This window comes from Molossus molossus, unplaced genomic scaffold, assembly GCF_014108415.1.
Source record: "Molossus molossus isolate mMolMol1 unplaced genomic scaffold, mMolMol1.p scaffold_m16_p_3, whole genome shotgun sequence".
Classification (NCBI taxonomy): Eukaryota; Metazoa; Chordata; class Mammalia; order Chiroptera; family Molossidae; genus Molossus; species Molossus molossus.
This window is the reverse complement of record NW_023425366.1, coordinates 93,301,394-93,318,878: the sequence shown is the minus strand read 5'-3', so window position 1 is coordinate 93,318,878 and position 17,485 is coordinate 93,301,394. Positions and strand designations below refer to the sequence as shown.

The following is a 17,485-nucleotide window of genomic DNA, read 5'->3' as shown; positions in this document are numbered from 1 at the left end:
TGCTGCTCAACACCAGTGTCTCAGCTCAAAAAGCAAAGGTGCCCCTCCAGTCATGTGCTGAGCCAAAAGATTTGAATAAAATCATTTTTAAGATCTCTCTTCTGCATGTGCCATGCGCGATGGTAAGAAACCTCAACTGCAAAACTGCATCCCGCGTGATCATCTAGGACTTTCTAAAGTGCATTATCAAATATCAAACCTCTCTCGAGGCATCTCAGAGTAAATTGGTGACATGGGGAGGGGAGGGAAGAGAGAAAGTGGCAATGGAAAAAGGTCTACTTTGTGACCCAGACTTATATCATTTGTTACTGTGAAAGCTCCGCTCCTTTTAATGACCCTCACCATTCTATTCACCAGCGCAGAACACGCTGGCCTCTCAGAAGTCGCCTCAGGACTCTGGTCAGCGGCTGCGGAAAGTTCTGTCTCTGTTCTTGTCTGCGATCCAAATCTAATGACTCCTTGACCCATTTCCAAAGAGACACGTATTGAAGAACCGTGATTAACATTACTACATCCGGCCTCAAGGCATCTTTCCATAACATCTGTTTTCTCCTCCAGAGACCTCATTTGGAGATTGGTGATAGGACAGAGGGGCAGAGTAAATGCTTCCCTCCTTACGCAGACCCAGAAAGCAGCCGCCGACAGTGAAAGGAAATAATGTGAGCTGCCCCATCTCCCCAGGCCTCCACCTCTGCTGCCACGGACAGATTCAAACCAGAATGGGAAAAATAAGTGACCCTCATATGATGAAGGTCTTACTTACGGACACACATTTCCCTGCTTTCATAGAATCCAGGACAACACTGGGATTTGCGCCTGTACATAGTTTTCTCCCCATGTCGATAGGCTGTCCGATAACTGATTCTAGATCGAGGGAAAAAGCACACTGTCACCTCTTTTGACCTGCAATTTGACTAGAAATAAAGAATTTATATTTTAATACAAAGGGCTGTTGAATATAATAAAGGTATTAAAAGCAAAGAACTCCAAAATAAGTAAGAAGAAACATGAAATCTCTCTCGATCAATATTATGCCCAGTTCTTACCAATTTGCTAAGACTATATGAAGATTGCCCATTTAAGCCAAACTATTCTTCATTTCAAGGGGACAGAAGTTTCATGACTTCCCTATTTCACTTATTTTGAGATATCTTGAAAAGTATTGATTAATTTCATATAAGATAATTATGTAATCATCATTCACTTACATTTGTTTGAAAGGAAGAAGTCAGAGAATTCCTTTACAACTCTGACAATGCAATCTCGTTGCACTATAAAATACAGGGTGGGGCAAAAGTCGGCTTACCATTGTTTGTATGGAAAATAATGCAATAATTAATAAATAATAATTTCTGTGTACGCACAACTGCAACCAACTTTTGCCCGCACTGCAGAAGGTTTCCAGCTTTAAAAAAACAAACAAACCTTAAATCTGACTAATGCTCCATTCACTCACTGATTCATTTATATAACACACGTTTAATAAGCATTTACTATATTCCAGACACCAGAGAAATAGCTCACAGTGAACAAAACAAAAGCAAAAACCATAAAGCCTGCCCTCAAGGAACTTACATTCTACTGGGGAACTTACATTCTTCTGTAGCATTTAAGGGAAGATATACATTGATCAAATAAATATATCCTATAATAACTGACAATGATTCAATATTGTGAAGAAAAATAAAGCCCAAGTAAGGGGGTAGAGGGGGATGCTCATTTGGACACAGCAGTCGGTTAGCAGCCTGAAGGAATGACACTGAGCACAGCATCCCTCAGGGCAGCACACATGGGCAGGTCACGCTAGACCCATGACTCATACTATAATCAGTATGTTACAAATGACACTAAAGTCGCACAGGCCCCTCTCCAGTAACATTAATACTTAATAAAATAGTGTTTTGGTTTCTGTTTTCACATTTATTTTACTTATGTTGAGGTCAAATATAAGTTAGCCTAACTTGAGTCGAATGTCCAAGTAGAAATTCAGGCTGGGAGATGAGTTTCTTGGTATCTGGTGATGTCCGTATTTCAGAGCGTCTCCCCCAATTAGGCACGATACAAAAGCTGGGTGAGTTCTTGCTAAACAAACAATGGTAACCAGTAGACATTTTCTCTGGAAGCTCCTTAAGGGCAAAGACAACCTTCTTGCTTTTCACTGTCGCCTGTGATTTGAAACAAGGCTAGGACGACAGCGAGCCCTCAGTAACGGTTCACTAGATGAATGGATCCGCCTGCTCAGGTATGCAGTGGCTGTTACCAAACTCCTCCCCAGCTAGCCAAACTCGAAAATACATCCGCGCTCTCATTACCTGTGCCGTGTACACTTAAACCAGTTCAGGATGTCAGTGCAGCTGGTGTAGTAAACTTGATCAAAGGGGTGAGGGTACGACTCCTGCACAGTGACTGAGTAGCTGAAAGAAGAGGAGTGATAAGGAGTCAGTGTTTCTGTCTTACACTAATAATATACTATGTAAAAAAAACACAGTCATTGGCTGAATTATCTCCATTTGCAACTCCACACTGACGTAACAGAGAATCTCCATGTTTTCACAGGTTTTTATTTGAACCAGAACCCCAAAAGGACCAATAGTAATAATATATTTAAAAGACAAGAGTTCATGCTATAAATTTCAAAAGAAATTCTCTTTTGCTATTCACCATACACTTTGATATCCCTAAATTTAAAAACATATCACCATGTCTGGCCAGTGTGGCTCAGTGGTTGAGTGTCAACCCATGCACCAAGATGTTGCCAGTTTGATTCCCGGTCAGGGCACATGCCTAGGTTGTGGGCCCAATTCCCAGTGGGGGGCATGCAGGAGGGGGCCAATCGATGTTCTCTCTCATCAATGTTTCTTTCTCTCTCTCCCTCTCCCTTCCTCTCTCTCTAAAGGAAAAAAAATTATTAAAAACAGAAAAGAAATATCACCATGTGTTTTTCTGTATTTAATTCTATCCTCCCACCCCAGGGGTCTAGGAATAACCAAAACCTTTCACGAAAAAGTTTTCAGTCTAAGTCTGCATGCAAATAATAAGGATAATCAGTGAAGAGGCCATTTGAGTACTAATAACAGAGTGTATTTTGCTACTGAATCTGAAACATCAGAAATAGCATATTTCCTGGGTTGAAACTTGGAATAATTTGTTTTTGTGTGCCTGCCCTACTTTGCAGTCAGTGGAAGAATATATACAACCTCTAAATAAAAACTACGAAGAAGTCTCTAAAACTGGTTCTAAACGTATGGCTGAGACAATTCGCCTAAAATAATCATACCAAACCTGGTGCTAGCCACGCAGCCTGTTTTCCAAAACATTTTCACTAACAGCTTGTTTTAAAAGCACTCCTATGGGCCTAAAAATGTGGGTGAAAAAAATCCATGAAATATAAAGAACTTTCCATGTTCAATCCCATACGTCTTCATTTTAAAGCAACCTATTACATGCTCGAGAGCTCTGAGTTCCTGCCTCCAGGAAAATCTAAAGCATCCTCCTTTCCAAACAATTTCTTTTCTTTTCCTTCACATTCTCTTAAAGATTTCCCCTACAATCTTTCGTCCACACTAACAAACAAAACGGACCGCAATCACGGATTCACTTGCTACACATCAAGAGCCCAAGTTCATGAAAAGGAACTGTCAGCTAGAGAAGGTACAGAAAGAGTGAGGTGGGAACTTCAGCATGAAGAATTCAGGTTCGATACAGGGCAGAACCTTCTCGTGTGAAAAGCTGTGTGGTACCGGCCTCACAAGCAGTGGGCTTTCTTTCCCCAGCTGGCCTGTTAGTCACTGTGTACTTAGGCTTCAACAGGACACCCATGAAATAATCATATTATTCACACTTTTGTGTTCATTCTTTGGACACTGCAACTTGATTACTAGGCAAATTTAGGGTTCCTCCACAAATCTTTGGCAGATGCAATAGACCCTACTGAGAGGATCACTGGATTAAAAGAAGCCAAGGTTATAATTATGATGTGAAACTGGAAAACTGAGTGACCTTCAACAGATATCCTCACTTCCCTACGTTTTGATTATGACATCTTAAAACCACAGGTCAGAGATGGTCTTGAAGCTCTCCTCCCACACAATTCTGAATTTCTAACACGCATTGCAGATAACTGTTCCCTTCTACTCTAATCCGTGGCACCTGCAGTCACCTGCAAGACCAGCTTCCGATGCGTGTAGAGCGTGCACTTGCCTCCATGTGCAATGTAACCCTTTAGGCCCAGCGGTTCTCAACGTGTGGGTTGCAACCCCTCTGGGGGTCAAACAACCCTTTCACAGGGGTCGCCTAAGACATAACAGGAGCAAAATTACAGTTATGAAGTAGCAACAAAAATAATTTTATGGTTGGGGGTCACCACAGCATGAGTTGCTGTATTAAAGGGTCGTGGCATTAGGAAGGTTGAGAACCATGGCTTTAGGGTAAAGCAAGAGGCCTCCATTGAAATATAAATGTCCTTGGAATAAAACTTCACATTAAGCTATTAGTATTTTTCTCAGACCCTTACCAGTGTCCTGAGGTCCAGGTTGATGCGGACTCTGAGACGTCCTTGCCAACTTTCTGTCCTTCCTATCCAGCTGCGTGTGAATAGCTACACTTTGAGACCTGCCGCATCATTTCTCCATTCCACTTCGAGTGAAGAGCAAAGCCACCAGACGGCCTCTGCGTACGACTGCTGCACAGGTGCAGTCCTACACGACCCACGAGCCAGACAGGGCACTTTCCCCACGTACCAGTGGAATGAGAAAGACACTACCCTAAATGAATGCCGCTGGGCAAAAACAAACAAACAAACAAAAAGCATTCTACTGGGCTCTACCACGCTAAGTTAGCTCCACAAAATTTGTTTGTTGGAACTAGACCTGGAGTAGTTTTCCTAAAATTTCCAAGGACATGGTGTGTTGTTAAGGTTTGAATGCCTTAGGGCAAATGTCATCCTCAACAGACAATCCTGGCCAAACACATCCCGGTTGATGTGGACGGGGAAACTGCTGTCACAAGCAAACATGAGAAATATTTTCACCAATTCCCAGGAGCCTGGAAGGGTGCTTGAGCAAGAGGAGATGTTCAAGCACAGGAATGTCCTCTCTTGCCACTGCTGCCCACCAGCAGTGCCATCTCAGGGTGCTTCTCCGGTTTGAGGATATAAGAAAAGGTCTTCTCTACGAAAGGGTAACCAAACCATTTAGGATTCCAACTCAATAAACACATATTGAACAAAGGCTATGCAATTCCTGCTCTCAAGAGCTCTCAAGAAAGGCCAGCTTGTAAACACTAAAAGTAATGTGATACGGCGTTAATGGAAGCATATGGACAGTTGGGGAAAACAGAATTTACATTCAGTATGTCCTGAGTGTTTCTCTGGGATCTTGACTCTTCGTATTAAAATTAGTCAGAGGCAGCTCGACCGGTGTGTCTCAGAGGTTGAGTGCTGACCCATGCTCCAAGAGGTCGCCGGTTCGATTCCTGGTCAGGGCACATGCCCAGGTTGTGGGCCTGATCCCCAGTGGGGGGCATGCAGGAGGCGGCCAATCGATGTTCTTTCTCATTGATGTTTCTGTCTCTCTCTCCCTCTATTCCTATGTCTCTCAAATCAATAAAGAAAAAAAAATTTTAATTAAAAAATAAAATAAAATTATTCAGAGGCCCAAACTCAATTCATAACTGACTGAATATGAATTACTATTCACACTGGTCGGAAACTGAGGTTTCCACTTAAGTTTACAGGAGAAGGATTTTAAACTTGTCCCTTCTGTGCTTTTATATACATTTTTCATTTTCTATACGATCTTTCTCTCTCTCTCTTTTTTTAATGGTATTATAGTCACACTGCAAAATTTGGAAAATAAGTTTTAGTAGAGAGAGAGAGATGAGGGAGTTCCATAACTCTCACATCACCATCAATAGCATTTTCCTGTACTTCTTCCCTCTCTAGGGATTTTTAGTTTTAGTTTAGCTTCTTTTTACATTCTTATAATCATGCTATGCACCTGAGTTGGAAACCTAGTTTTTTAAACTTAAGAGTACATAGCCTGGCCAGTGTGGCCCAGTGGATTGAGCATAGTCCCATGGACTGAGAGGTGCTGGTTCAAATCCCAGTCAGGGCACGTGCCCGGGTGGCGGGCTCCATCCCCAGTAGGGGGCGTGCAGGAGGTAGCTGATCGATGTTTCTATCTCTCTCTCTTCCTCTCTCTCTAAAAAGTCAATAAAAATATATTCTAAAACAATAATAAAAGTGAAAATAATAAACCTAAGAGTACATATCATACGCATTTTCCATGTTAGTAAATAGTCTTCAAATTCGGACTGCCAAATACTCCCCAAGTGACTACACCTCACGTACTCGGTACCCACCTACTGTTATACAACTCAACTGTCACTTTCCAGGGGCCCCTTTCTGGAAGCTGTGTGCTTGCACCAGGAAGGGAAATGTCCTCGATAACTGGCCCCCTCCCCTGGCCTTTACGGCTGCTTCTCGGCCAAGGCCCGGGCGCCGTGGGGATGAACAGCGCCCCTCACACCAGGCCGCACCTTCGCGTTCGCCAGCAGCCGCTCCCCAAGCGCAGAGCGGGACCGTCCAGTCCAGCGCCTCTCACCCGGCGAGCGGCGAGAATTTTAAAGCTGTGCCACACCTGACTGTTCAGTCAGGGGCACTGACCTCCTTTCCCTTAGATTGTCAAATTAAAAAAATGACAACAGCCAACACAACAATAGCTGTCGGGTATGAATGAATCAAAATTATACCTTTTTTTTTTGTCAGATGGGCAAAAAAAATATAACATTTTTTTGGTGTGCCGCAGAATTTTAGTAATTAGATTATGTGTTTCATGAGATGAAAAAGGCTGAAAATTGGTGATCTAGTCCAATGCTGTTTTCATCCCAAACGAGCAACACTGAGCCCCAGTGCTCCTGGGCAGCCTAGAGGCAGCACTAACCACCGCCCTGCCCTCCGTCTGCTCTCAGATGTCACTGGAACATCGGAAGCTTCCAAAGCAGAGAGTGAGGGGCACACTGTGTTAGGAAAGGAACCTGATCTCAATTCTGCACTATTTTAAGCACCCAGATGCCAAAACCTCTATCCCCTGCTTGTTTGTTTAACCTTCTCAACACACTGAAAACATATCATCACTGGGATTTTAACCTATTAAATATTATCCGGGGAGAGACTCCAGCAAGATTTAATTTAAGGTCAAAGAACAGGGGGAAATAAGCCATCATCACTTGGACACATTCCAAAGTGGTTAATTGCATTTTATCTGCTTAAATTACCTTGTTACTTTAATCAGATATGGTAATAATCATCATTTCTTATCTGCTTGCTTCGGGACTGCTGCTTCCATGGCTACCAGCTCTGTGTTCCCCCCCCAGGGGCTGGCTTCTCTTCATGTGGGCCTTCCTTAGAAGACACCCCAATAGAGGGAAGAGCTTAAACTCACAGAATGGGGAGAAGGGATGGGGAGAAGGAACAGATGAGTCATGGAATCATTCCCTTTCCAAAGGATGCTGTGCAGAATTTCTTTAATAACACACACCCTTTGTGCATGTTCAATGATTTAATTGTCCTTAATTTCACTTTGTGTAAAACTTCTGAGAATTAGAATTGCGGCATGAAAATGAGGCATACTTTTATTTTAAAATAAATCATTCATAGGTCTGGGGTGGGGCCCGAGACCCCATGTTTCCCACAAGTTCCCAAGGGATGCTCATGCCGCAACTTCACAGACCACACTCTGAGAAGCAAGTCTCCGGGTGATTCCATGGCTCGGAAACTTTGGGTACAGGTGGGCTTTAGGATCAGGAAAACCTACAATGAGTCTTCTTGAGCCCTACTACCAAGATTTCCATCCCTGAAGCTAATCATCCTCTCCCCATTTCAATGCAAGCTCATTTTAGCTTTTGACAATACACAAGAACTTGTCACCTGCACCTTTATTTGATCATTTTAATTCATGCTCTATTCTCCACACTTGTCAAAATAATTCCATTTTCTTTTTCTCTTCTTCAAAGAATCATCATGTAGCCTTGTATCGGGAAATCTATCAATAAGAAGATTGTATAGCTGCCAATCCTTCTCTCTAGTAGTCCACATAACACACAAAAATATATAGTCAGGAAAATAATCATCATTTCCCTATTTTTTCATGCTCAATTTCTGGCCTCACTAGTGAGTATGTTAGAGGTTACTCTAATTACTTGTGCAACAATGGAATTATATTACATTTAAACATGAATGTGCTCCTTGTCTTTCTCTCTCTCTTTCTCCCCTCCTCCCAACAGATGTCCATATTAATTATTTTGTTTCCTATTAGAAGGTGAAAGCACATTCAAGAATTATTTATTGAGCACATGCCATATACAAGGCAGTGTTTTAGACGTTTGGAATTATCAGTGGAGAACAAAACAATGCAAGTAAGTGCTGGCAAATTTGGTCAGATGCTGAACAAGGAATCGGGAGAAAACGTGTACTTGTGAGCGGGTGCTGGATTATCTCAAGCCTTGGATTCTTTTCTCTTTATAGCCTTTCCCTGGAGGGCCCATCAGTTCACACCTCATCACGCTCCCAAATCCACATCCCTACACACTTCCAGGCCCATATTTCAGACTGACCTCATGAAAACAACAGGGCAAACCACACTCATCTCTCCCCTCGCCAACCAGCTCTCTTATCCCTCCGTGTGCATTGACATCTCCCCTCTCACACAGCACGTTCCAAATCGCAGCCTTTTCTGCCTTCTTCACATCCTGGAGTCAACATCTGACCAAGACATGTTGATTTTTATTTCATGCTATCTTACAAATTTGTTTTTCCTCCCATTCCAAAGCGATTAATCCTCCAAGCAGTTCAACCACCAGTGGATTCTCCCTTTTCTAAATCTGATATCTACCCATTCAGCTCTTATTGGATTCATTTTTACTACTTTAATAAATATGATGTGCTTTATTGGTAAAATGTTTTATGAAAGGTGCTGCAATGATTATAAAGATAAAAAATAGGAGGTCTCCGCTCTTAAATTCCATGTAATAGAGTTAATACCACAAATATACAGAGCTTTATTACGTATACGTATTTCCGCACAGCTTAAAGTTTCATAGTGATATACAGATGCACTGATGAATCAGGGAAATCTATTTTTCTTGTCCGGACTGTACTACTGCCATGGAGATGGGAATGAGCCCTCACCAGAAGCAATGCTGGGTGAGGAACCAGGGTGCCCCTGGAGTAACAGAGCTGCTGTGCTTGGAAGGCTCTGGGCGTTGTGCACCTCACAGCGGGTGACAACAGTGGTCAGAATGTGTGCTCTGTGGAGTAGTGATCATGGTGCTGACGGTGATGGGAAAATGAGACCACAAGTTTGGTGTCATTGCACTTACAGATATTAAAAACATATATTACTCTCTAGTAATTGACAACTCCCATTTGTCTGAAAAACTTGCATTTGCAATGTTTTTGGATAGAGAGACTTTCTTAGCAATGCAAATGGCCCATCAGAGCAGAGTAGGCTGCACAGGACGGCACCGCACTGTCCCATGGCGTGGGCTATTTCTGTGTTCCAAAAGGGACTATGCGATCCCTGAGAATGGCCGATTGCACTTCCTCTGGATTTTCTACCGCAAATTGCCCAGATCTGGACAGGATATCATCTGCTCTCATATACTCTACTCAACCTTGCCCTCCTCCCATATACTGATGTCACTCTAGTCTCGTGGGGCATAGCCCTCAGAGGTAGCTGGCTTCAAGCTACCTTTCCTTCCTAGGACCCTCCCGATCACTGCCACCTGCTCATTTCACTTCTTCAAGGACATCTCAGGTGACACTACCTCCATGTAGCTTTGCAGATGCCTCAGCACAATCTTTGTATGCCATACATTTCAAGTACATTTTTACATACTGTTGTCCACTGCTCACTCATTGGTTTCTAGACAGAAGTCCAACTCTCCCAAATGACTGCAAATAGATTCAGAGCAAGGACCAGATCTTAGGAAGTTCATTTTAATTGGACTGTTCCTGTTTTCCCTGAGTCTTACAATTGCACCTACGTAAGAATCAATATGTCAAGTTTTCTTCACCTAATATATATTCCATAAGACCAAGGTGAATAATACTGTCTGATTCATTAGATACAACTAATGATTTTTACATGAAAGTAATTTTGCAATCTCTTGTCAGATTCTAATTTTATATATCAGACTGATAATGATGGCACATAAAGGAATTCACCAGAAATTATTTCTAAGATTACTTCCAGAACTATTACCTTTCCCAGTGGCTACACACATTTGGGTCTTCGAGGTTCAGGGGTGATGCTATCCTTATCCAGTGGCATAATAAACAGATCAAGCCCAGGCATGTGTTCAAAGAAATAACCATTTTTTTCTGAAGAACAACCTACAAGAGAAAAAAAATCCCAATTAGAGATGCATTAAAATGACCCAAACAGAACTCCTTTCAGTACAGCAACCATTCGGTACCAGTTGTCACCAGGGCTGAAACATGCATAACAAGCCATGGATTCAAATAGACGGGCCACCAGATTTCTCGGCCCAGGAGAGGTATTTCTTATGTTGTGTAGGGTGGCCGCCACGTTGTAAATTACTAAAACGTACGAATCGTCGTTGATTGCCACCCCCACAAGAGCCCCTTTCTTCAGGCCAGCTAACATTAGAGGGACCTACCCAAGCAGCTCAGAGCAGCACAGGCTTCCAGATTCTCTCACCAGACTTCTTTCCCTTCTGGAAGAAGAGGGCTCACAGGGGAATCTGGCCTCATTTGTCCCAGAGCATCAGTGATGGAACAGAAGCTCCATTGACTCAAGAGAGAAGCACCTCAGGCTCAAACTGAGGTTCATTCAGTAATCTTTTCAATGTACACTGATATCTCCTCTGTCCCAGGCACTGTGCAAGAACTGGACATAAAGTGCAGATCGAGTTTCTATCCCTGATCATGAAGATGTTTATAATTTAATAATGATGACATATCTTCCTCCCTCCCTTCCTTCCTTCCTTCCTTCCTTCCTTCCTTCCTTCCTTCCTTCCTTCCTTCCTTCCTTCCTTCCTTCCTTCCTTCCTTTTGTGGTACATGCCCCTAGCGGGAACTGAACCCGGGACTCTGGTCCGCAGGTTGACGCTCAACTACTGAGCCAAACTGGCCAGGGCTGACATACATTTCTTATATTGAGTGCTTCAGTTTTCCCATCTGCTGAATACAAACAAAACCACCCATTTTACAGAGGCTTCCTTAGGGGTGTTCAGAAAAAGAGTAAGGCTGTTTGGAGGCCAGTGTTAGAGAAAATGAACCTGGTGTCATTGAGAGGAAGAAACCATAGCGGAAAAGCAAATAGCAACATGGTATATTTGCAAACCAGGGCAGCAAAGGACAAAGAAGAGGGAGAAGGATGTTCCAGGCAGAGGGAACTGAAAGTGAGGAGGGTCGGGCACTTAGGGGGCTCAACTTAATTCAATGGGAGAAAGAGAGAGGCAGGAGGAATATCACAACAAGTTGTATCAGCCATTGCAAAGTAGGTGAGCGCCATCCACGGATAAGGCAGAGCTTGTGAAGGGAGCAGTGACAGCAGAGCGGTCCCTGGCTACAGCGGAGAGTGACCTGAAAGAGGAGACTGTGAGTGAGAGCAGGTGAGAGCTGACCGTGGGGAGAGCTAAGGAAGCAACACTGAGGATGCAGGGAACTGAGTGAATCAGGGACAGTTTTAGGAAGTAGAATCGCTAGAACTTGGTGACTGAATGGGAGGGTAAAAGAGAGAGAAGGAAGGAACTCTGGCAGAGCCCCTTGTGGGGAGCTGGGCCCCTCCTTGAGATGGAAGGCACAGAAGCCCCCCTCCTCTGGGGCATGAAACTTCAGTTCAGTTTTAGATATGTCAAGTTTGACGTTTCTATGAGATATTCAAATGAAGTCACCTTCGGGCATTTATTGAACACCTACTAAGTGCCAGGTCAGCTCCAGTGTGGAACAGCTGTGATGGCAGGCTGCTGGCAATCATACCCGTCTCTTCAGCTCCAAGGACTCGGCACTTAGTGTGAAGGAAAATTTTGTCATACTGTGTAAAATGATTTTATAGAATCATTATACGAGTGGACTTGAAATTAGAAATAGCTGATCCATTCACTAATTAAAAAAGAAAATGAGCAATAACTAATTAAAACTAAGAAAATAATTAAATTAAAATTAATTAAAATTAACCTGTCTGTTTGCAAACTAGTGAAACTAGCAACAACAGGCCAGATTATGTGACCCAAATAGTTATTTTCTGGGTGAAGCCTGGCATTTTGAGACTTTATACTAACTTTCCACACCATGAAGTTACCAGTTTTTAGTATTTGGGAAGCAAATTTATTGAATAGTAATCTTGTAGTTTAAAAAGGTAAACTTATCTTGAAACAAACATATAAACAACAATACCAATAAAAACCTAACCTTAGGAAATAGTTTATCTCTGAAATTCAAGAGAATAGATCAAATGAAGTATAACTTTTTCAAAATCAAGACTGTTTATAAGGACAAGTACATTAGGGAGATTATAACAAGTTATCTATTTCTAACCCCCAAAGGCTAAAACCAAAGAAAATGTTTGATTGGAAAGAAGAAAAACTATATCATTAATTTGGAGATAATTAAAAGGTTGTATAAGCCACTATGAGAGGTTATAAAATTTTTAGAGGGGATTTCAATCCTCATGAAGTAATTCTAACATATAAAGCATAAATGAGTAGCCAAAATATGGCTTATAAATTAATTCAAATTATCAATATTTCTCACAGGCTAACCTTCATAAAGTTGTGAAATCTGAAGCTTAATGTTATAATACAAAAGCTATTCCACCTATCAGGAATGAATATAAAGGAATGATGACAATAAACAATAACAGCTGACATTTTCTGACTGATTACTGTGAGCCAGACACAGCACTGAACCTTTTATGTGATTTATCTGTTTAATCCTCACAGTTACTTACCTAAGAAGTAGGTATTTTTATTTTCCCCATTTCACAATTGAAGATGAGTAAATACACTGCTAGAGTTTTCCTCCTCCATCAAAATAAGAAAACCTTTAATACATTTGATTTTAACAAATGAGCATGGCGAATCTCTGTCTTGTGGCTTTCTCTATGTATTTTGTTTCAATGAAGTGTGAAATGTGTGTATTAACTTTCATTCTTTCCTCAAAGACAAAACAAGGGCTGGTCAGCAATAATCTGCCATCTATTCACGAACAATTAGCCCAAATTGAAGAGTTTATATCCTGAGTCACCATCTCAGATTCAAACCATCCATTTCCCAGTTAGACATGTTTAGTCTGTAAAGTTAGAAATTGCTGCAAGCAATGAATCAAACTGAAGAGAGAGAGAGAACAAGGTGGTGTGTTCTTTTTTAATGCAAAAATTGTAGCACGAAGAAATCTTTTAGTATTACTTGTTTTGCACTTGACGCGTGGCTCTATGAAGGCTTTTATGTCTCTAAGGGGATGGCAGGGGGGGGAGCAGAATTTAGTCACCTCATTGCTTTCGAAATTCAGCGTACAGAAAAATCAAACTGCTTGCAAAGTTGCTGGCTGCATTCACGAAAAGGAAAATAGCAGTACATTTAAAAGATGTACACATGCTCCATTGGGTTTCTTATTCCCAAAGCATTTTCCAAATTAAAATTGGAAAATTAACTGAGTTCTAGAAAAATTTACATGAAAGTTTAAAATGTCAGGAACAAAGGGAATTACTAGACCCAGGGGCTGGGATCATGCAAACTCACAAAAACCGGTTGAGAAAATCATTCAAATGTTATATATATGGAGGCGTCGAGGTGCCTCTGGGCTCAGAAGAAACAAAGAGGTTGGGGCTCATTCTGAGGTGGCCTTTAGGCTCATAGGGGTCGAAGGTAGGGACAGGGGGACTCGAGGTCTAGAGGCTAAACATCCAAGAAGGTGTCCGCAGGATAACGCTTCCTCCGAACCTGGAGGAGCTTCGCATCCCAGGTAACCAGAGCAGAAGACTTCAGCTGCTCTTGTCTTCCTCCTAGGACTCCTGTCCCCCGCAGGACTCCTGTCCCCCCCAGGCCTGACTGGGGCGGTCAGCACCATTCAGTTGTTCTTGTCTGGGGCTGTCCTGGGCCAGCACGTCGGGCCATGGAACTGGAGGACCCCGAACCTGAGCCTGGACACATCTTCCCGTCCGAGCTGACGTCCCCCCCCGGATGCTGCTGCGGGGCCCACGTGGGTGTTCACCGCGAGGTCACCCACATCCAGGGGGGAATTTCAGCTGGCCACTGGCTGCGCCCGCGTCTGGGCTCCAGCGAGGAAGGCATTGCATCCAAACTGGGGCGACGCCCGCTGCTGCGCTCCCGCTCGCCGTGGCTGGGCTGCGTGGACGCGTTGGTGTAGACGCCCCCGCACTAGGGCACCACGTGCGTGACACTGTGGACGCCGATCCGCCTCGCCCTCGCCCTGCACGCAGCACGGTGAGCGCTGCAGCTGCACCTGCTCAGCCTGACCCTCCGCAAATAAACCCGAGTCCCATTAGCTGGGTGTCCGTGGACGTGGAGCTGACCATGGACTATGCTGGCCTCAGGCCCTCCGGAATGGGCTTCAGAAATGGTCGTTAAACTATTTTCCAAAGGTGAATAAACTGTAATATATACACGGTGAGAGAAGACAATTCACAAATATGCCATTGAACTGTGAAGAACTATAGAAATGCAGCATCTCGCCATGTTCAGCAACATGGATGGTTCTTCCTTTTGTTCTATCTAGTTAATAAAAGGCACTTGACAGACACTCCCAATAAGAAGTGGATAGGGCATATATTCTTTCCCGATTTTATTCGTTTTCTGCCATCGGTTTCCATGAGTAAATGTGGGTCCCTTTTCTCCTTTATGTCAGCCTGAAGGAAGAAAGTTCAATAATACATTTTTCTTCTTCATTTCTCTCTTTTAAGCTGGGTCATCGTGTCTTACACTATAATCTTCCACTTTGGAGTGCAACTGAAAACAAAATACCATCTCTAATAAAAAGCATTATTTCAATTTTTTTTAAAAGGTGACAGTGGAAAGTTGCTTTATTAAAACAGACATTTTGAAAATATTCAAAGCTCTAAATTGCATGTTAAGCTACTCCAACCACCCACCCAGTCTAGGATCTTCAAATAACTTTCCTTATGGTTCCTTTCAACAAAATTTAAAGTGTAAAAAAATAGTCATTTGCATGAACCCCCTACTGCCAAACTTGATTGCATTCCATATCATTCACTTAATTATTATGGAAAAATCAAAACAGAAAATCAGTACAACTGATTAGCATTGCTAAAGTGCTCCTATTAAAAAGAGGAAACACAGCAGGCAGAGTTAACTCTTGCTGCCTACTAGGAAGGCCGGCAGGCCTTGGTTCCTCTCCCACAAAATCCTCGGTAACTAATCAGGTTGAATAAAGTCCTTACAGTGCATGAGTCTGGGTTCTAATGATGAGGAGTAGTTTCTCTATCGGTGTGTTAGGGACAAATGAATAATAGGGTGTTGACTAGCTAATTTATTTTTGCAACAACAGACAGATAAATGATTCCAGGCAATTCTTTCTGGCGCTAAAATCGATTTCCTTCCTAGAATCATTAAATGCACACAGAAATAACGTGGGTACCCTCACCCATTTTTTCTCAAGTTCATTTCCTGAAAACCCTCTCACCATTCTCTAAGTGAAAACTAATTTCCTGATGAAGAATAGGCACATTTCCACAAGCCCTCTCTCCCAACCGAGGACCACCCCGTTCCCTTGCCCACTCAGGTCATCTCTAAAGGATGTGCTAGCTTTAACCTGAACTGCTCAGAAAGGCTGCCCAGGTGGGGCAGAGCGTGTGGGCTGTGATCTTCCCGTGGCTTTGAGCCTGTGGAGAGAGTATCCAATCACAACATTAATAGAATATTAAAGATGTCAAAAGAGTTGTGCTTGCTGGTTACCCTGAGAAAACCCCAGAGGGTGACTTCCCTGGCACTACTATTGCTGATAAAAAGAAATCCCTGAGGCACTGTCATTTCTATTTTCACCATCCAAAGCTAGTTATTCTAATAGCGTATTACCTTTCCCAAGCATAGCCATTCATTTGAAGCAGTACAAGTGTGATATATACTTTTTGTTAGGGGGCGGGGGAGGGAGTTCCTGTCATTATACTGACATCAAATACCACCACAGAGATAGTCAAAGAAAAATTAAGTTATGTTGTAATGGCAGTCCCACGTTATACCTTGGAAGCTTCTAAGAATGTACGTCAAATGAGTGTAGCTATTGACATTAATAGAAAAAAATTCTCAAATCCCATTTTATAAATTTAAAATTGTTTCAGAAAAAAAGAAAATCCCTAAATATTAGCATGGGGTGAGAGTTCAGATACTTCACATCAAGCAAAAACTGGACAAAGCCCTGAGGATGCCAGGCACTGAGCTACCCCGAGGGAGCTTACCACCCCCACGGGGAATGGCCACAAACCGAGCATTTCAGTACAGCATGGCAGCCGTGACTGAGACCAGAGAGGATGCTGTGGGAACTCAGAGGTACAGCTTCATCAACTGGACCAGCCAATCCCATGGAGATGATCTGGGGGGGCCTGGTTCCCACTGTCATCAACTTTGGGAAGTGCTCTACAATGTCCCTCTGAATCCGTCACCCACAACATCTCGCGGGGGGTAGGGGGTGGGGGGGATCCAATCTCACTGAGGATCTATAGTGCAAACAACTTAAAAGTTGTGACTTAAAAGGCAGGGTTGCCCTCAATAGGTCAAAATTTACTAGGGAGGAAAATTATTTTTAAAATATTATTTATCAAATGAGTCAATACGGAAATAAACTGCTAGAGTTTTAGGGGGGGGGGGGTGGAGGATCAATGTGAGCAGCAAAAGCTCATGAAAGAGGTCAAACTTGAACAGAAGCTCAAAAAAGAAAAAGCTAGAAATCACTGGGTGCCGACCTCATGCCTCTCCTCTTGCATATGCAATCTCGTGGGCTAAGAGCAAATGTTGCGCCTGAAATCAGAAAACAGAGCAGAGATCTGAACGAGCCTGGCTGATGATTCCAGTGTCTGCAGTCTGCCCTCGGCATCACATCTGGGCAAAAGGAAGCATTTGGGTAAATGAAAACCATGGGCCATGATGCAAAGAGAAAGGTGTGAGCCGAACCTTGAGGGTGGAGAGCAGGAGCCGAGTCTTAGGGAGTCTTGAGAAGCAGCGCTAGAAAGGTAGGTGGGCACTGTGAGGAAGCGCTGAGCACTAGGCTAAGGATTCAGATGATTTTTCTTGTCTGACGTGAAATGCAATTACGTCTTTGAGCAGGGTGCATTTTTTGATGAAAGAGATGTTTTGGAGATTAACCCAGAGAAGGTGTGCAAAATCCAACCAAGGGAACAGGAACTGGGGGCAAAGAAGGTAGACAAAGGTTGGTGCATTCAGGTGTGGGTGAAACTGTCTGTCCCAGGGTCATAGCCTCAGGAATGAC

General features: G+C 42.9%; 1 protein-coding gene across 1 annotated transcript in view; it reads right to left on the bottom strand.

Annotated features, from left to right (window-relative positions):
- The window catches only part of MEGF10 (multiple EGF like domains 10), a 158,333-nt gene that overhangs the window by 111,740 nt on the left and 29,108 nt on the right, over nt 1-17,485 (bottom strand). The window contains exons 2-4 of the mRNA XM_036279239.1: nt 10,263-10,393; nt 2,313-2,414; nt 764-864 (exon numbers count right to left, since the gene is read on the bottom strand). Coding sequence (XP_036135132.1) covers nt 764-864; nt 2,313-2,414; nt 10,263-10,375 — 316 coding nt within the window. The 5' untranslated portion in view covers nt 10,376-10,393. The remainder of the gene's footprint in view (nt 1-763; nt 865-2,312; nt 2,415-10,262; nt 10,394-17,485) is intronic.